This window comes from Myxine glutinosa, chromosome 5 (genome assembly GCF_964187855.1).
Source record: "Myxine glutinosa chromosome 5, kmMyxGlut1.1, whole genome shotgun sequence".
NCBI lineage: Eukaryota > Metazoa > Chordata > Myxini > Myxiniformes > Myxinidae > Myxine > Myxine glutinosa.
In genome coordinates, this window is record NC_136265.1 from 108705727 (window position 1) to 108725651 (window position 19925).

At 45.5% G+C, this 19925-nt stretch overlaps 1 protein-coding gene across 1 annotated transcript in view; it reads right to left on the reverse strand.

The window, feature by feature from the left end:
- The window catches only part of LOC137427257 (uncharacterized), a gene marked incomplete at its 3' end in the record, with an annotated part of 346903 nt that overhangs the window by 214557 nt on the left and 112421 nt on the right, over nucleotides 1-19925 (reverse strand). Inside the window, 2 exon segments of the mRNA XM_078778504.1 lie at nucleotides 2009-2053; nucleotides 7207-7251. Coding sequence (XP_078634630.1) covers nucleotides 2009-2053; nucleotides 7207-7251 — 90 coding nt within the window.

Here is a 19925-nt window from a genome sequence, read left to right on the forward strand (position 1 = left end):
TGTAGTCACGCCGGGGTGTCACATGTGCTAGCATTATTTAATTATTTGATGACAGGCTCCGTGTAGTCACGTCGGGTGTCACATGTGCCAGCATTATTTAATTATTTGGTGAAAGGCATCGTGTAGTCACACCGGGTGTCACATGTACTAGCATTATTTAATTATTTGATGACAGGCTCCGTGTAGTCACGTCGGGTGTCACATGTGCCAGCATTATTTAATTATTTGGTGAAAGGCATCGTGTAGTCACACCGGGTGTCACATGTGCTAGCATTATTTAATTATTTGATGACAGGCTCCGTGTAGTCACGTCGGGTGTCACATGTGCCAGCATTATTTAATTATTTGGTGAAAGGCATCGTGTAGTCACACCGGGTGTCACATGTGCTAGCATTATTTAATTATTTGATGACAGGCTCCGTGTAGTCACGTCGGGTGTCACATGTGCCAGCATTATTTAATTATTTGGTGAACGGCATCATGTAGTCACACCGGGCATCACATGTGCCAGCATTATTTAATTATTTGGTGGACGATAAAGATCCCACGGTATATTTTTCAAAGAGGATATGACCGGCAACCTGGACAAATTCCTGGCCAAATCAGCTCTAGGTCAATGTCAGGCATGTTGAGGCGGTTCGTGAAAGACAAGTGTCAAAAACCTTCCTTGAGTGACTGACAGGAAGGTGGGAATAATTGGGACGATTAAAGTGGTAATAGTAATAATCTACTGTAATAAATCGAGATTGTGTGGCTGTAGCTATGTCAGCAATATTAACTCGTCGATTGGTCGTTGCACTGACCAATTGGGTGAGCCTGTTTTTCCTTGTATCGTTATTCGTATCTGTTGTTGTCACATCCATGTCAGCAAATAGCTTCCTCATCTCGTGTTACCTCACCTCGTGATTCCTCATCTCGTGTTACCTCACCTCTCACAGCAGAGATAACTATATTGGTGATTACGATGCGGTGTCTATTACACACTTTCCTCACATCGTTACCTCACTTCGTGTTACCTCACCTCGTGTTACCTCACCTCTCACAGCAGAGATAACTATATTGGTGATTACGTTGCGGTGTCTATCACACACTTTCCTCACCTCGTGGCTCATCCTGGTGATTACTATATTGATCATGGTGTTATCCTTTACAATTTTACTATATTGATCACAGTGTTATGCTTTACAATTTTACGATATTGATCGTGGTGTTATCCTTTACAATTTTATTATATTGATCGTGGTGTTATCCTTTACAATTTTATTATATTGATCGCGGTGTTATCCTTTACAATTTTACTATATTGATCGCGGTGTTATCCTTTACAATTTTACTATATTAATCACGGTGTTGTCCTTTACAATTTTACTGTATTGATCGTGGCGTTATCCTTTACAATTTTACTATATTAATCACGGTGTTGTCCTTTACAATTTTATTTTATTGATCGCGGTGTTATCCTTTACAATTTTATGATATTGATCGCGGTGTTATCCTTTACAATTTTACGATATTAATCACGGTGTTGTCCTTTATAATTTTATTACATTGATCGCGGTGTTATCCTTTACAATTTTACTATATTGATCGCAGTGTTATCCTTTACAATTTTATTATATTGATCGCAGTGTTAACCTTTACAATTTTACTATATCAATTGGGATGTTATCCTTTACAATTGTATGTTTTGTTGATTCCCCAGACACTATGCGGCCATCGGGGTTCAGTGGGACAACAAAGTTAAGAGTAATAGACTAATAGTAAACTATCTCAGGTTCCGTAAAAGTATCATGGAAATCACGCAATAGTGTTACCAATAAAAATTATTAAAACCAACAACATTTTGTTCAACATGGCAACAACATTCTGTTCAACATGGCAACAACATTCTGTTCAACATGGCAACAACATTCTGTTCAACATGGCAACAACATTCTGTTCAACATGGCAACAACATAAAGGCTGAGCTCATAAATCGACCAAGTTACACATCGAACAACAAGCGTACCGGAAGGCCTGGTGTGCCAGCGAAGCCCGGCATGCCTGGAGAACCCTGCGCAGAGCACACACACAGGACATGGGAAAGAGAAACTCAGGTAAGCAACGAAGGCTTGGGTATATTTTACAAAAACCTTTAAATGAGCCTCTACAAGTGGACTGCATTAATTAATTATAGTCGTCAACTCGTCAAGTCCCATATTGCATTCCCATTCGTCCGTAGAGCGTCGATGGTGAGGACTTGAGCTCTTCTCGGTTTTGGATACCAATAACATTGCTCACCTGTTGAGGAGTGGTTCACCTTTACGTTGCATCAGATTTGGGCCCAATGCCCTTTACATTCCCATCTTCCTGTAATTGTAAAGTCGACGCTCTGGAAAATCCTGTCTTCCTTTTGACAGATGATTTCACATTGTGTCGAAGAGTACCTATGCCATCCCACTTACAGGTAGACAGCACCTGTGTCACTCCCTGCTCATCAGAAATGTTGCTATGACGATGGAACATGTCTTTGATGTCTTTCAATCCTGGAAAATTTCACGATCTGTTATGGATTCGTCACTTCCGTTGTGGTGGTTTGCATCCACTGTAAATATTTCTGATTCCATGTACTATTATTGTTTTCAAAATGTTTATTGTCCAGGAACTGTTTTCAAAAGGTAAAAAAGTTGATGTTAAAAGAAACAGGAAACCGGATCGGGAACCGGACGACGAAGAGGAAGAAGAGGGAGAAAGAGGGCGGAGCGAATGAGTCGGACAAGAAAGCCGAGCCGCTTCGAGTTCTGAAGCGAACATTGTCAAACGGGAGTCACTAGCAAACTTTCGGGATTCCCGGGAAAGGGATTCCTGCGACAAAGTTGTCATCGCTGTGACTGATCAACCTGCGTGTCAGGTTTTTGGCGGCGGATTCCGAGAGAATTATCGCCGGGCCGTTATGGCTCAAGAACGGGTCGTACACGATGCCTGTCAAATTTCGAACGGAAAATTTTTGTGTGAAGGTTAACAGGTGCTAACTGATAGTCACCATGGTGTTTGACGCAGAACAGTTTGCGGCGTCCCCTAATGAGGCACAGTTCCAAGCGTTAAAAAAATCGGACCTCTTGATATTGGCCTGACAATTTAACTTGGAGGTCCGAGTTAATATGAAGAAAGCAGAGATGCAGACATTGGTGGTAGAATCAATGGTGGGACAAGGAACATGGACAGAGGTAGCCTTGGATTGGTTACCCGAGGAAAAAGAAAATGTGGAGCTCCGGAAAATGGAAATGCAACTGCAGAGCCAGGAAAGGTTAAAAGCAGAAGAAAGGAGAGCTGCAAGAGAACTCGAGGAGAGAAGAGCAGAGGAAAGGAGAACTGAAAGGGAACTCGAAGAAAGAAGAGAAAAGGAAAGAGCAGAGGAGAGGAGAGCCGAAAGGGAGTTAAAGGAACGTGACATGGAGTATCAGAAGGAAGTTAAACTCAAGGAGCTGGAATTAAGGGGAGAACGGGGAGAGGTAGCATCCATGCTGGCTGGTTCGACAACTAGTCAGAACACCTGGGATGTTGGTAGGCATGTGAGGCTGGTTCCACCCTTCAATGAAAAGGAGGTAGCCAAGTTTTTTTACACTTTGAGAAAGTGGCTAAAATGCTAAAATGGCCTGTGGGGTCTTGGACTATGTTAGTGCAAAGTTTTCTGGTGGGTAAAGCTCAAGATATATTTTCGGCTTTACCGATTGACCAATGTGCAGATTATGAGATAGTGAGGAAAGCCATTCTCAAAGCCTATGAATTGATTCCTGAAGCTTCCCGGCAAAAATTTCGGAATGCCAGGAAGAGGGAGAGTGAGACCCATGTGGAGTTTGCAAGAATGAAGGAAACCATGTTTTAATCGGTGGTGTGATTTGAAGGAGATTGGGAAAGACTTCGAACTGTTGCGACAATTGATCTTGGTGGAGGAATTCAAACAGTGTGTCCACGAGGACATTAAAATACATCTGGAGGAAAAGAAGGTACCAGAGTTGTACGAGGCAGCAACCGTGGCAGATGACTATGCCTTGACACACAGGATGGGGTTCCACACACCTAGCTTCCTGCCTAGAGTTCGCCATGGGAGTTATGGTACATCCGGTGCGGAGAACGAATATTCATGGGGGCGGCCTAGAGATGATTATGAGGACAAATCTGATACCGCGACTTTTAGGGATCAGAAGACTACAGTTCCAAGACAGACTTATCTTCCGGGGGCCCGAGGCAGACCTCGAGTTTCTCCTCCGGGCCTACCTGCGCTTTTTGCAAGAAATCTGGGCATTTGATGTCCCAATGTTATGCCCTGGAAAGGAAAAATCAGGAGCGGAGTCAGACTTGTACAACTCCGAATGCATTGGTAAATGCGAGAGATCGTCCTTGGAGGACAGTGCCTTGTGAAGGTCCCCATGCCAAAGTTACGGCATCACAGAATGACCTTGTTCAAGAGGGTTACAAACCTTTTATTTCAGAGGGGTTTGTGTCACTGGATGGAGACTTGACTAACCAGAGACCTGTTAGGGTATTGAGGGACACAGGAGCACATCAATCTTTGATGCTTGAGGGCATTTTGCCATTGTCAGAGAAGACGGCAACTGGTGTTAGTGTTCTTTTACAGGGGGTTGGTGGCTATGTTAAAGCCCCACTTCATGTCATCCATTTGAAGTCTGATTTGGTGTCAGGACCGGTCACCATAGGGTTACAAGCCACTCTACCTGTCGAGGGAATATCTTTTGTTATCGGGAATGATTTGGCCGGTGGTCAAGTTTCTGGTAACCCGATGTTTGTTGAAAAGCCTAGTATGGAAAATAACACTGCACAGTTAGAGCAGGAGATTCCGGGTATCTTTCCATCCTGTACCGTGACTCGTGCTATGGGTAGGAAGCGCTCTGAAGAGAAGAGGAAGGTACTGACGTCACGCTTTGCACAGACACTTCTTGTCAAGTACCCTGAAACTAAGTGTCAGCACACACAAGTCAGGGATGAGGCAATATTGGCAAGCTCTTTGTCGGTGGACTGAACTTCAAAACAAGGGAAGATGTTCTGGACTGTCTTTGGCAAATATGGACCGCTCTTGGAAGTGCGGCTGATAAAGGACAGGGAGACGCAAAAGTCAAGAGGGTTTGCCTTTGTCACGTTTGAAAACACAAAGGATGCCAAAGATGCAGAAAAGGATTTGAAGGGCAAGGATTTGGATTGGCGGACCATAACAGTAGAGAAGGCAGGCCATGGGCGTCGAAGGGGCTACAGAGGAGGAAAACGTGGAGGTAGTTTCAGGGGTGGCTATGGCTCCCGGGGTGGGAGTAGTAGTTTTGGTGGTGGCCGCAGTCAAGGTGACTATGGAGGCTCCCAGAGTTACGGCAGCTTCCGAAGGGATGATGATCAGGGTAGTGGCCGAGGAGACCGCTATTCATGTGATTACAGCGACAAGCGCTCCAACTGTGATCATTATGAAAGTTAGGAAGAGTTTGAAGCACTGAATGCTGCGGAGCAGCCGAGCCAAGATTCCTACACGGATTAACCGTGAACTCCACGTTCCTAAAGGCGTCCATGTAGTGAATACTTCCAGGCCTCACCATCCAACCACCATGAAACCTGGCTCTCAGCTCGGCCTCCTTCAAAAAGTGCTATAGATTTGCTTTGTTTTGGATTTTTGATCACAACCCCTTAACCTTCATTCAAAAAATGTTTTTGCCTGCAAAGAAAGTTTTCACTATGTTCAAACTTTCTTTCTTGAGGGGGGGGGGGGGGGAGTGTTACGGATTCGTCACTTCCGTTGTGGTGGTTTGCATCTGCTGTAAATATTTCTGATTCCATGTACTATTATTGTTTTCAAAAGGTTTATTGTCCAGGAACTGTTTTCAAAAGGTAAAAAAGTTAATGTTAAAAGAAACAGGAAACCGGATCGGGAACCGGACGACGAAGAGGAAGAAGAGGGAGAAAGAGGGCAGAGCGAATGAGTCGGACAAGAAAGCCGAGCCACTCCAAGTTCTGAAGCGAACATTGTCGAACGGGAGTCACTAGCAAACTTTCGGGATTCCGGGGAAAGGGATTCCTGCGACAGAGTTGTCATCGCTGTGACCGATCAACCTGCGTGTCAGGTTTTTGGCGGTGGATTCCGAGGAGAATTATCGCCGGGCCGTTACGTCTCAAGAACGGGTCGTCGGCCATTGTGACTCACGCGCTTCGCGCGTCGAGCAAGGTATCTTTGCTTCGTCAGCCGTTTTCACCGCTTTCAGACGTATCTGGTGAGCATGTGTGCACCGTGGCTTTTGAAGATGAATTTGCGGTTCACTGACTGTGAGCCGTGAAAGTCCACACCTGAAGGTGTGATCTCTCAGTCGCCTGGAGGGCGCCGTTGGATTTCCCAGTCGCCTTGAGGGTGCCTTTGTGCAGCTTCGGTTGGGTGACTGTACTTGCCATCCGCATGGGATTCTGGTCTCGATTGGACATCGTTCTGGCGATCGCTGGAGTGAATCAACGTTGGCTTGAAGCTGGGAATAAGAGACATTGGGGAATGTTCTTGGTTCACTCACTTGGAGCACAGTGAGTTATATATTACGAAACTGATGGTACCATCATAGGACATATTGATTGTACTATTGAATACTATTATTGTTGTACTGTTATTCTTGTGTGATCTTAATACAATATTTGTTTGTGAGTAACAATTGGGGTGGCTTCTCCATTGATCTTTGACATACAGAATAACACATTTTTCTGTCGTGACTCCTCTCGTGGCTCAGAGGTACACCGTGACATGGGGGTCTGGGAGGAGCACGTAACAGATCTCTCCCTGTTACTCCGGAAGTATCGTCAAACGAAGCCACCTACCTATTGCCAGGTTATCCACTGGAAGAAGTTGTGTCTTGAACTTCTAAGGTACGACTTCTACCTGGCCGACCGTATTGCAATGTTGGCCTCTAAATGCAGCTGTGGACCGGTCGTTCTCCATTGTTACTTCTCCCACTGGCCTACAAGGCCAATAGCTCAATGGAGTACTGCCCTGCCCTATGGGGTGGCACCCCAGCATCACAGGTGCTTTTCTTGGATTGTCTACAATGTAAAGGCCTCAACATTACCTGCATCTCTTATACAATATAATTTATTATCATACTATGCGGTATTATATGATAACATAATTCCTTCACATATAATATCACTTGATCATGCAGAAGGCCCCAATGGTAAGGTGTGTTTACTCACCCTATGCCCCTTTTGTCCATGTACACCTGAATCACCGAGGTCACCCTGCAAAGGTAAAGACAATTGGACGGACGTCAGGTGATGTATATGTATATATGATGTATATGTATATATATATGGGAGCATATGCTAGATCAGCACGTCTCGGCGTCCTTGGAGGAATCCTCAGCACCATCCGGACTCACACCCCTGTGTGTGCTAAGGAATGAGGTGTTTTTACAGCAGCCGGAGTGCAAATCCTGCCACCAACCTCCTTGAGCGAGGACCCAGTACCCTGGAAGACACAGTACCCTGGAAAACACAGTACCCTGGAAGACACAGTACCCTGGAAGACCCAGTACCCTGGAAGACACAGTACCCTGGAAGACACAGTACCCTGGAAGACCCAGCACCAGGGAACTCATTTCGCCGACCTTGGAATGATGAAGTTGATGAACACAAACATAAATATTCCCAGAGTGGGAGATTGCGACTTCATCTCATACAATTACTGAAGCATCTGGTGTGGGGTGGTAACGTGGATGTGGTGGCGGTGGTGGTGGTTGTAAGCGGTGGTAAAGTGGGTGTGGTGGTGGTGATGGTGGTGGTGTGGGGTGGTAATGTGGGTGTGGTGGTGGTGGTGGGGGGGTGGTGAAGTGGGTGTGGTGGTGATGGTGGTGGGGTGGTGAAGTGGGTGTGGTGGTGATGGTGTGGGGTGGTAGAGACGGTGCGGTGGTGGTTGTGGTGTCGGGTGGTAGAGAGGGTGTGGTGGTGGTTGTGGGGTGGTGTGGGGTTGTAAATTGGGTGTGGTGGTGGTGGTGGTGGTGGGGTGGTGAAGTGGGTGTGGTGGTGATGGTGGTGGAGTGGTGAAGTGGGTGTGGTGGTGATGGTGTGGTGTGGGGTGGTAAAGTGGGTGTGGTGGTGGTTGTGGTGTCAGGTGGTAGAGAGGGTGTGGTGGTGGTTGTGGTGTCAGGTGGTAGAGAGGGTGTGGTGGTGGTTGTGGTGTTGGGTGGTAGAGAGGGTGTGGTGGTGGTTGTGGTGTCGGGTCGTAGAGAGGGTGTGGTGGTGGTTGTGGTGTCAGGTGGTAGAGAGGGTGTGGTGGTGTTGGGTGGTAGAGAGGGTGTGGTGGTGGAGTGGTGAAGTGGGTGTGGTGGTGATGGTGTGGTGTGGGGTGGTAAAGTGGGTGTGGTGGTGGTTGTGGTGTCAGGTGGTAGAGAGGGTGTGGTGGTGGTTGTGGTGTCAGGTGGTAGAGAGGGTGTGGTGGTGGTTGTGGTGTTGGGTGGTAGAGGGGGTGTGGTGGTGGTTGTGGTGTCGGGTCATAGAGAGGGTGTGGTGGTGGTTGTGGTGTCAGGTGGTAGAGAGGGTGTGGTGGTGGTTGTGGTGTTGGGTGGTAGAGAGGGTGTGGTGGTGGTTGTGGTGTTGGGTGGTAGAGAGGGTGTGGTGGTGGTTGTGGTGTCGGTTAGTAGAGAGTGTGTGGTGGTGGTTGTGGTGTCGGGTGGTAAAGTGGGTGTGGTGGTGGTGTGGGGTGGTAAAGGGGGTGTGGTGGTGGTGGTGTGGGGTGGTAAAGGGGTGTGGTGGTGTGGTGTGGGGTGGTAAAGTGGGTGTGGTGGTGGTGTGGGGTGGTGTGGGGGTGGTAAATTGGGTGTGGTGGTGGTGGTCGTGGACGGGGCTGGATAAAATGGAATAATGACAAGGAATAGCAGCTGGAACAGCACAGGAAGTTGTACAATATTGGGATGAGTCTGAACTCTGTACTATACCTGGCCACCAGGTAATATCGTTTGATCGTCCAATGCCACAAGGAATCGATTTCTGCAATTTAAAACACTAAATGTTCAATGGTTTCGACATATCGCGTACACAAAGGTACATGGACGGATGGTCAGACAGTCTGACGGATGGTCAGACAGTCGGACGGACGGTCAGACAGTCGGACGGTCAGACAGTCGGACGGACGGTCAGACCGTCGGACGGACGGATAGTCAGACAGTCGGACGGTCAGACAGTCGGACGGACGGATGGTCAGACAGTCGGACGGATGGTCAGACAGTCGGACGGACGGAGCTAATTTTAATGTCCGTCGTCTCTGGCCTTGCCAGAAGGGCGGGGAACAAAACAGGTAGCCCCCATGCTCGATGTTTGTCCTCTCACAATTTATATCATATTACTCCCAAACTTCATCAACGACAACAACCAAATTACACAGGTTACACGGGTCAAATTACACAGGTTACGTCTTATCACCAACAACCAAATTACACAGGTTACACGGGTGAAATTACACAGGTTACGTCTTATCACCAACATCAACCAAATTACACAGGTTACACGGGTCAAATTACACAGGTTACGTCTTATCACCAACAACCAAATTACACAGGTTACACGGGTGAAATTACACAGGTTACGTCTTATCACCAACATCAACCAAATTACACAGGTTACACGGGTCAAATTACACAGGTTACGTCTTATCACCAACATCAACCAAATTACACAGGTTACACGGGTCAAATTACACAGGTTACGTCTTATTACCAACATCAACCAAATTACACAGGTTATACGGGTCAAATTACACAGGTTACACGTCTCAAATTACACAGGTCTTATCACCAAAATCCACCAAATTACCTAACAAGTCTTAACAACAAAAAACCCGAGCAACTATCAGAGACGCCTCTTCACACCTGAGCAACTATCAGGGACTCCTCCACACCTGAGCAACTATCAGGGACGCCTCTTCACACCTGAGCAACTATCAGGGACTCCTCTTCACACCTGAGCAACTATCAGGGACGCCTCTTCACACCTGAGCAACTATCAGGGACTCCTCTTCACACCTGAGCAACTATCAGGGACGCCTCTTCACACCTGAGCAACTATCAGGGACGCCTCTTCACACCTGAGCAACTATCAGGGACGCCTCTTCACACCTGAGCAACTATCAGGGACGCCTCTTCACACCTGAGCAACTATCAGGGACGCCTCTTCACACCTGAGCAACTATCAGGGACGCCTCTTCACACCTGAGCAACTATCAGGGACTCCTCTTCACACCTGAGCAACTATCAGGGACGCCTCTTCACACCTAAGCAACTATCAGGGACGCCTCTTCACACCTGAGCAACTATCAGGGACGCCTCTTCACACCTGAGCAACTATCAGGGACGCCTCTTCACACCTGAGCAACTATCAGGGACGCCTCTTCACACCTGAGCAACTATCAAGGACGCCTCTTCACACCTGGGCAACTATCAGGGACTCCTCTTCACACCTGAGCAACTATCAGGGCCGCCTCTTCACACCTGAGCAACTATCAGGGACTCCTATTCACACCTGAGCAACTATCAGTGACTCCTCTTCACACCTGAGCAACTATCAGGGACGCCTCTTCACACCTGAGCAACTATCAAGGATGCCTCTTCACACCTGAGCAACTATCAGGGACTCCTCTTCACACCTGAGCAACTATCAGGGACTCCTCTTCACACCTGAGAAACTATCAAGGATGCCTCTTCACACCTGAGCAACTATCAGGGACTCCTCTTCACACCTGAGCAACTATCAGGGACTCCTCTTCACACCTGAGCAACTATCAGGGACTCCTCTTCACACCTGAGCAACTATCAGGGACGCCTCTTCACACCTGAGCAACTATCAGGGACTCCTCTTCACACCTGAGCAACTATCAGGGGATCCTCTTCACACCTGAGCAACTATCAGGGACTCCTCTTCACACCTGAGCAACTATCAGGGACGCCTCTTCACACCTGAGCAACTATCAGGGACTCCTCTTCACACCTGAGCAACTATCAAGGACGCCTCCTCACGGTGGTTTTTCTTCTCTCTTTCTCACTAACTCTGTCGTGTCTTCATGAAGGTGGGGTACATCATCCTGGATGTGGGGATCTCTGGGTCGTTCCTGGGTCGTACAACAACAACAACACAACAACACTGATGTATGGAACTTGTCCATGGTACAAGTACAACACAAGAAGGACATTCTAAATTGCTCTTGGTACCGGAAGAAGAAAGGAGGATGGCCTATTATTCCTGGAAGTCGACACAATCAGGTGAAACTTCTTGCTCCTCTTTGGACAATTGACTGGGGATAGTCTAGACTCTGGAGGTATGCATACCTGTTTCTGAGGTGTCTGTCTAGCCTAGATTCGAACCCAACTATAAACTGCCATCCTGGTGTTTAGCAGGTAGAGGGTCATTCATCAATGTGTGTGCCGTCCCTCAGGTGGTCCTGTGTGCCGTTCCTTTCCCGAAGAGTATCCGGGTTATTGCGGACAAATTCCAAAATTACTAATCAAACCTACAGGGGGCACTGCATCAATGGCACAGGTGCACTGCGATCAAATATGCAAACTACAGCAGCACTCAGTAGAGCGCGTACCTGCGCCAGGCTGAACATATGCTCCACCTGAACCAAATCGAATCCGCTTCTTCTTCTAACCTGCCCAACCACGTTTCGGCCGCATCCATCCACAAATTTATGAGATATTCTGTTCACAAAGACAAACAGACAGCCAGCCAGACTGACAGACAAACAGCCAGACAGCCAGGCAGACAAACAAACAGCCAGACAGACAGACAGACAAACACACAGACAGACAACCAGACAGCCAGACAAACATCCAGACAGCCACACAGACAGACAGCCAGGCAGACAAACAAACAGCCAGACAGACAGACAAACACACAGACAGACAAACAGCCAGCCAGACAGACAAACAGACAGACAAACACACAGACAGACAACCAGACAGCCAGACAAACAGCCAGACAGACAGACAACCAGACAGCCAGACAGACAAACAGCCAGACAGACAGACAAACAAACAAACAGCCAGACAGACAGCCAAACAGACAGGCAAACAGACAGACAGACAACCAGACAGCCAGTCAGACAAACAGCCAGACAGCCAGTCTGACAAACAGACAGCCAGACAAACAGCCAGACAGGGGTAAAAACATAACTTCTGCCCACCTTCAGTGGAGCAGGTAACTAGCAGTCACATGGAGCACACAAAACAACTGAATTGGCCAATTTTGTGAGCTACAGTCGGTGGAGTGTGAAAGGTGAAAACCACTGATCTGTGCAGGTTGAGATGGGCCCTCTTTGTTAAAACAAACAAACAAACAAATAAACAAACAAACAAATAAACAAACAAACAAATAAATGAAAAATCGGTCAGAGACCGAGGACTTGCCGGAATGTACTTTTTTATCAGTAATTTTGGACAAATATGGCGGTCGAACCACGTGACCGATGACGTCATCATAATTTGTTTTCTAAACTAATTTATTCCTAGATTATGCTCAAGAAATTTCATCTTGATCGGATGAAGTTTTGTACTTGTCGAATTATGATGTCATAATGGAGGCACCTATGCCATCATCATTAACATATTTTATTCCGCATGAAGAGTTCTTAACAATGAGCCATGTCTCAATTTTTTCTATTCAGCACTTTCGGAGATATAGAGGTGCAAAGTTTTTCGGTTTTTCCATGATGGCAGCCGAACCACGTGACTGATGACGTCATCATTTTTTTTTCTCCACCAGTTTATGCCGACATGGCGCTCATGAAATTGCATCTTGATTGGATGAAGTTTTGTACTTGTCGAATTATCGAATTATGACATCATAATGGAGGCCTTGGGCCGAGAGAGTTGAAAATTGGGCACAGTCTATTCCAGGGCAAGACAAATATGTGTGTAAAGTATGGCGATTCAATGTGCAACGGTGTAGACATAGTACTGCACACAAACAGACAAACAGACAGGCAGACAGACAGACAGATGAAAAATCGGTCAGAGACCGAGGACTTGCCGGAATGTACTTTCTTATCATCCATTTTGGACAAATATGAAGGCCGAACCACGTGACCGATGACGTCATCAATATTTGTTTTCTAAACTAATTTATTCCTTGATGATGCTCAAGAAATTGTATCTTGATCGGAGGAAGTTTTGTACTTGTCGAATTATGACGTCATAATGGAGGCACCAATGACATCATCATGAACATATTTTATTCCCCATGGAGAGTTCTTTACAATGAGCCATGTCTCAATTTTTTCTATTCAGCACTTTCAGAGATATAGAGGTGCAAAGTTTTTCGGTTTTTCCAAGATGGTGGCCGAACCACGTGACCGGTGACGTCATCATTAACATATTTTATTCCCCATGAAGAGTTCTTTAAAATGAGCCATGTCTCAATTTTTCTATTCAGCACTTTCGGAGATATGGAGGTGCAAAGTTTTTCGGTTTTTCCAAGATGGAGGCCGAACCACGTAATTGATGAGGTCATCATTAACATATATTATTCCCCATGGAGAGTTCTTTACAATGAGCCAAGTCTCAATTTTTTCTATTCAGCACTTTCGGAGATATGGAGGTACAAAGTTTTTCGGGTTTTCCAAGATGGCGGCCGAACCACGTGACCGATGACGTCATCAATTGGGTTCAGTGTATTCCAGGGCAAGACAAATGCGTGCGCAAAGTTTGGCGATTCTACGTGCAACGGTGTAGGCGTAGTGCTGCAAACAGACAGACAAACAGATGGAAAATCGGTCAGAGACCGAGGACTTTACGGAATTTACTTTTTTATCAGCCATTTAGGACAAATATGGCGGCCGAACTACGTGACTGATGACGTCATCAATTGGGTTCAGTCTATTCCAGGGCAAGACAAATATGTGTGCAAAGTTTGGCGATTCTACGTGCAACGGTGTAGATGTAGTGCTGCAAACAGACAGACAGACAAACGAACAGATTAACCTTTTTGCCGGAATCTTTTCCGGCAAGTAACAAACAAATGAAAAATCGGTCAGAGACCGAGGACTTGCCGGAATTTACTTTTTTATCGGCAATTTAGGACAAATATGGCGGCCAAAACACATGACCAATGACGTCATCATCAACATATTTTATTCCGCATGGAGAGTTCTTAAAAATGAGCCATGTCTCAATTTTTTCTATTCAGCACTTTTGGAGATATGGAGGTGCAAAGTTTTTCGGTTTTTCCAAGATGGCGGCCGAACCACGTGACCGATGACGTCATCATTAACATATTTTATTCCCCATGGAGAGTTCTTTCCAATGAGCCATGTCTCAATTTTTTCTATTCAGCACTTTCGGAGATATGGAGGCGCAAAAATTTTCGGTTTTTCCAAGATGGCGGCTGAACCACGTGACCGATGACGTCATCAATTGGGCACAGTCTATTGCAGGGCAAGACAAATACGTGTGTAAAGTTTGGCGATTCTACGTGCAACGGTGTAGACGAAGTGCTGCAAACAGACAGACAGACAAACCAACCGATCAACACAAGTAATAAACAAACAAACACGATCCATCCTGCTCCAGTGGACATTACGTTTTTTCCTGTTTCCACAACCCGTGACGTCCGCAGATTAAAACTAGAACGGGCACTCGGTAGAGCGCATACCTTCGCCGCAGCTACTGTTCTGTACTTGGTAAAAATACGATTTTGACCTTTTCGTGACCTTGACCTTGACCTTTGACCCGATTGCTCCCAAAATCTAATCAAATGTGTCCCGTATAATAACCAATCATCCCACCAAATTTCATGCAATTCGGTTGAATACTTTTTGAGTTATGCGAATAACATACACACACACACACAGACATACAAATAAATACACAGCGATCAAAACATAACCTTCCGCTTTTGCGAAGGTAAAAAGAAATCAGGTGCATGTGGTGCTCGTGCGAAGCACTCCAACAAGGCACGATTCACAGTTCGTACATCCGTTAACAGAATCTCATACCAGGACAGTCGCACGACATTGGCATGTACGCATAATAGTGGTGCCATACATGTTATATTAGGGTGGATAATTTCACTGCATCCCAGAAAAGTTTCTTTGGAAAAGGGGATCTGCCGATTACTCCGGTGCCGAGAGAGCAGTCGAAGAGGGAGAAACTCTGCCAAATATTCCTACAGGTCGCACAAGATCTGCCTGCAACCCTCTTATGGTTAAACTGCCAAAATCAAGACTCTCTGCTCACCTTCACTCCTTTATTCCCTCTTTTCTCCCACCTCTGGAACAAACTCCCTCACTCTCTTCAATCCCACTCCTCCCTCCAGGTCTTTAAAACAGCTGTTCCCCACCATCTCTTATCTTCCCCCATCCAAAACCTTGATCTTTTCTACCCCCGCTAATTCAACCCCAAATCCACTTTTTTGAAATACCAACTTCTTTCCTGGAAGTCCTTGGTGTCCTTGTGTTTTATTGTTTTATACTTCTCCCACCCCCCCCCCCCCCTTCCCACGCCTCCTCCCTCCAAGCCCTCTCCCTCCCACACATCTCCCGATGTCCCTGCTATCAAATGTTGTGTTTGTGTGCTTCCCCTTCTCTCCCCATCTTGTCTACCGCTCCCTCTTTTTATATATTTTGTTTGTCTGTTTGATTTGTTTGTGTGATAAATGTTAGCTCTTTCACGAGCCTCGATTCTGTATACAAAAAAAAAAAAAAAAAAAAAATTCAGGAGAGGAAGAATTCCAGGAGAGGGCGCCACTTCCTGTGTTTGTGTTGAAATGGCTCAACTGGACATGGACACATATGCAGAGCTTCCAGGTTGGAATTTTAGTGCACGTTATAGTTTTGGGAGTAAAGTTGAAGGTGATAAAACTTCCTGAGACAGCCATCTTGTGAGGGCGTCCCAGGTTCAGTCCAGTTGAGTTTTTTTAGCACAAAGGTAATGATTGATAACACCGCCCATCCTTGACCTCCGAGGATCCACAAGGCCTCGTGGTCAGCACAAACATGGACCCTAAACAAGCCCTTCAGACGATCCGAGTCAGCACCTTAATAGTTGTGGCCTAGCTTAGCAATGGAAACAAACAGTCGTCGCCCATTCTGCTTATCAACACCAGCTGCATATCCCACCTGTAACCTTACAGTTTACACACCGCAGATGCCAGATTGTAGTGGGCAAGCGTCCATTATGGGTTATGTCCACACAAAGCTCCATTATGGGTCCATTGTGGGTTTTGCCCACACAAAGCTCCATTATGGGTCCATTATGGGTTATGCCCACACAAAGCTCCATTATGGGTCCATTTTGGGTTATGCCCACAAAAAGCTCCATTATGCGTCCATTATGAGTTATGCCCACACAAAGCTCCATTATGGGTCTATTATGGGTTATGCCCACACAAAGCTCCATTATGGGTCCATTATGGGTTCTACCCACACAAAGCTCCATTATGGGTGCATTACGGGTCCATTATGGGTTATGCCCACATAAAGCTCCATTATGGGTTATGCCCACACAAATCTCCATGATGGGTCCATTATGGGTTATGCTCACACAAAGCTCCATTATGGGTTATACCCACACAAAGCTACATTCTGGGTCCATTATGGGTTATACCCACATAAAGCTCCATTATGGGTTATGCCCACACAAAGCTCCATTATGGGACCGTTATGAGTTATGCCCACACAAAGCTCCATTATGGGTCAATTATGGGTTATGCCCACACAAAGCTCCATTATGGGTCCATTATGGGTTATGCCCACACAAAGCTCCATTATGGGTTATGCCCACCCAAAGCTCCATTATGGGTTTATTATGGGTTATGCCCACACAAAGCTCCATTATGGGTCCATTATGGGTTATGCCCATAGCAAGCTCCATTATGGGTCCATTATGGGTTATGCTCCCCACAAAGCTCCATTATGGGTCCATTATGGGTTATGCCCACACAAAGCTCCATTATGGGTCCATTATGGGTTATGCCCACACAAAGCTCCATTATGGGTTCATTAAGGGTTATGCCCACACAAAGCTCCATTATGGGTCCATTATGGGTTATGCCCATACAAAGCTCCATTATGGGTCCATTATGGGTTATGCTCCCCACAAAGCTCCATTATGGGTCCATTATGGGTTATGCCCACACAAAGCTCCATTATGGGTCCATTATGGGTTATGCCCACACAAAGCTCCATTATGGGTCCATTATTGGTTATGCCCACACAAAGCTCAATTATTTATGCGTCCATTATGGGTTATGCCCACACAAAGCTACAGTGTAGTCTCCTGGTCTCGTTGGCGACGCTCAATATCCCCTTAAACAATCTCCAGGTGGGTAAGGGTCGAAGTTTGTGCGGGTCGAGTAAGAATTGTGGATTTTTTAAAGGAGTGCTTGGATGACCAGGTCGAACTTTCTCAGATTCCTCCACCTGGCTTGGTCAAGTCCACAAGATGGCACCGGTCTCTTCAATTGTCGTCTGGAGTGCACCCTGAATTATTTATATGCAAATAATGGGGGAAATATATCGATTACCATCAAGATCGTACAGTAATAAATAAATAAATAAATAATTGAAACACCTGTCGAAGCACACCTCATGTTTTAAACAGAAATGCAAGGATGTGAGAAAACAAGATAAGGGAAAACCAAATAAACAGGGACAACATTGTGTGGTGTCGGCAACACTGTGTTACGTGCTCGTGTATTGTGTTACGTGTAGCAACACTGTGTTACATGCTCGTGTATTGTATTATGTGTAGCAACACTGTGTTACGTGCTAGTGTATTGTGTTATGTGTAGCAACACTGTGTTACATGCTCGTGTATTGTGCTACGTGTAGCAAACACTGTGTTACATGCTCCTGTATCGTTTAATATGTGTAGCAACACAGCGTTATGTGCTCGTGTATTGTATTATGTGTAGCAACACTGTTACGTGCTCGTGTATTATATTATGTGCAACAACACTGTGTTACATGCTCGTGTTTTGTATTAAGTGTAGCAACACTGTGTTACATGCTAGTGTATTGTGTTACATGTAGCAACACTGTGTTATATGCTCGTGTATTATGTTACGTGTAGCAACACTGCGTTACATGCTCGTGTATCGTGTTATGTGTAGCAACACTGCGTGATGTGCTCGTATGTTGTATTATGTGTGGAAATACTGTGTTACATGCTCGTGTATTGTATTATGTGTAGCAACACTGTGTTACATGTTAGTGTATTGTGTTACATGTAGCAACACTGCGTTACATGCTCGTGTATCGTGTGATGTGTAGCAACACTGTTACATGCTCGTGGATTGTGTTACGTGTAGCAACACTGCGTTACATGCTCGTGTATCATGTGATGTGTAGCAACACTGCATTACATGCTTGTGTATCATGTGATGTGAAGCAACACTGTGTTACATGCTTGTGGATTGTGTTATGTGTAGCAACACTGTGTTACATGCTTGTGTATTGTGTTATGTGTAGCAACACTGTGCTATGTGCTCGTGTATTGTATTATGTGTAGCAACACTGTGTTACATGCTCGTGTATTGTGTGTATTGTGTTACATGCTTGTGTATTGTATTATGTGCAGCAACACTGTGTTACATGCTCATGTATTGCATTATGTGTAGCAACATTGTGTCACATGCTCATGTATTGTGTTATGTGCAGCAAAACTGCGTTACATGCTTGTGTATTGTGTTACGTGTGGCAACACCGTGTTATGTAATTGTGTACAGCATTAAGTGCGGCAACACTGCGTTATGTAATTGTGTACAGCATTAAGTGCGGCAACACTGCATTATGTAATTGTGCACAGCATTAAGTGCTTCAACACTGCGTTATGTAATTGTGTACAGCATTAAGTGCGTCAACACTGCGTTATGTAATTGTGTACAGCATTAAGTGCGTCAACACTGCGTTATGTAATTGTGTGCAGCATTAAGTGCGTCCACACTGCGCTATGTAATTGTGTACAGCATTAAGTGCGGCAACACTGCGTTATGTAATTGTGTACAGCATTAAGTGTGGCAACACCGGGTTATGTAATTGTGTACAGCATTAAGTGCAGCAACACCACGTTATGTAATTGTGTACAGCATTACATGCTTCAACACTGTGTTATGTAATTGTGAACAGCATTAAGTGCGGAAACACTGCATTATATAATTGTGTGCAGCATTAAGTGCATCCACACCGCGTTATGTAATTGTGTACAGCATTAAGTGCGGCAACACCACGTTATGTAATTGTGAACAGCATTAAGTGTGGCAACACTGCGTTATGTAATTGTGTACAGCATTAAGTGCTTCAACACCGCATTATGTAATTGTGTACAGCATTACGTGCGTCCACACCGCGTTATGTAATTGTGTACAGTATTAAGTGCGGCAACACCACGTTATGTAATCGTGTTCAGCATTAAGTGCGTCCACACTGCGTTATGTAATTGTGTAAAGCAATAAGTGCTTCAACAGTGCGTTATGTAATTGTGTAAAGCATTAAGTGCTTCAACACCACGTTATGTAATTGTGTACAGCATTACATGCTTCAACACTGCATTATGTAATTGTGAACAGCATTAAGTGCGGCAACACTGCGTTATATAATTGTGTGCAGCATTAAGTGCGTCCACCCTGCGTTATGTAATTGTGCACAGCATTAAGTGCGGCAACACCGCCTTATGTAATTGTGAACAGCATTAAGTGTGGCAACACTGCGTTATGTAATTGTGTACAGCATTAAGTGCTTCAACACCGCATTATGTAATTGTGTACAGCATTACATGCGTCAACACCACGTTATGTAATTGTGTACAGCATCAAGTGTTTCAACACCGCATTATGTAATTGTGTGCAGCATCAAGTGCTTCAACACCACGTTATGTAATTGTGTGCAGCATTAAGTGCTTCAACACCGCATTATGTAATTGTGTACAGCA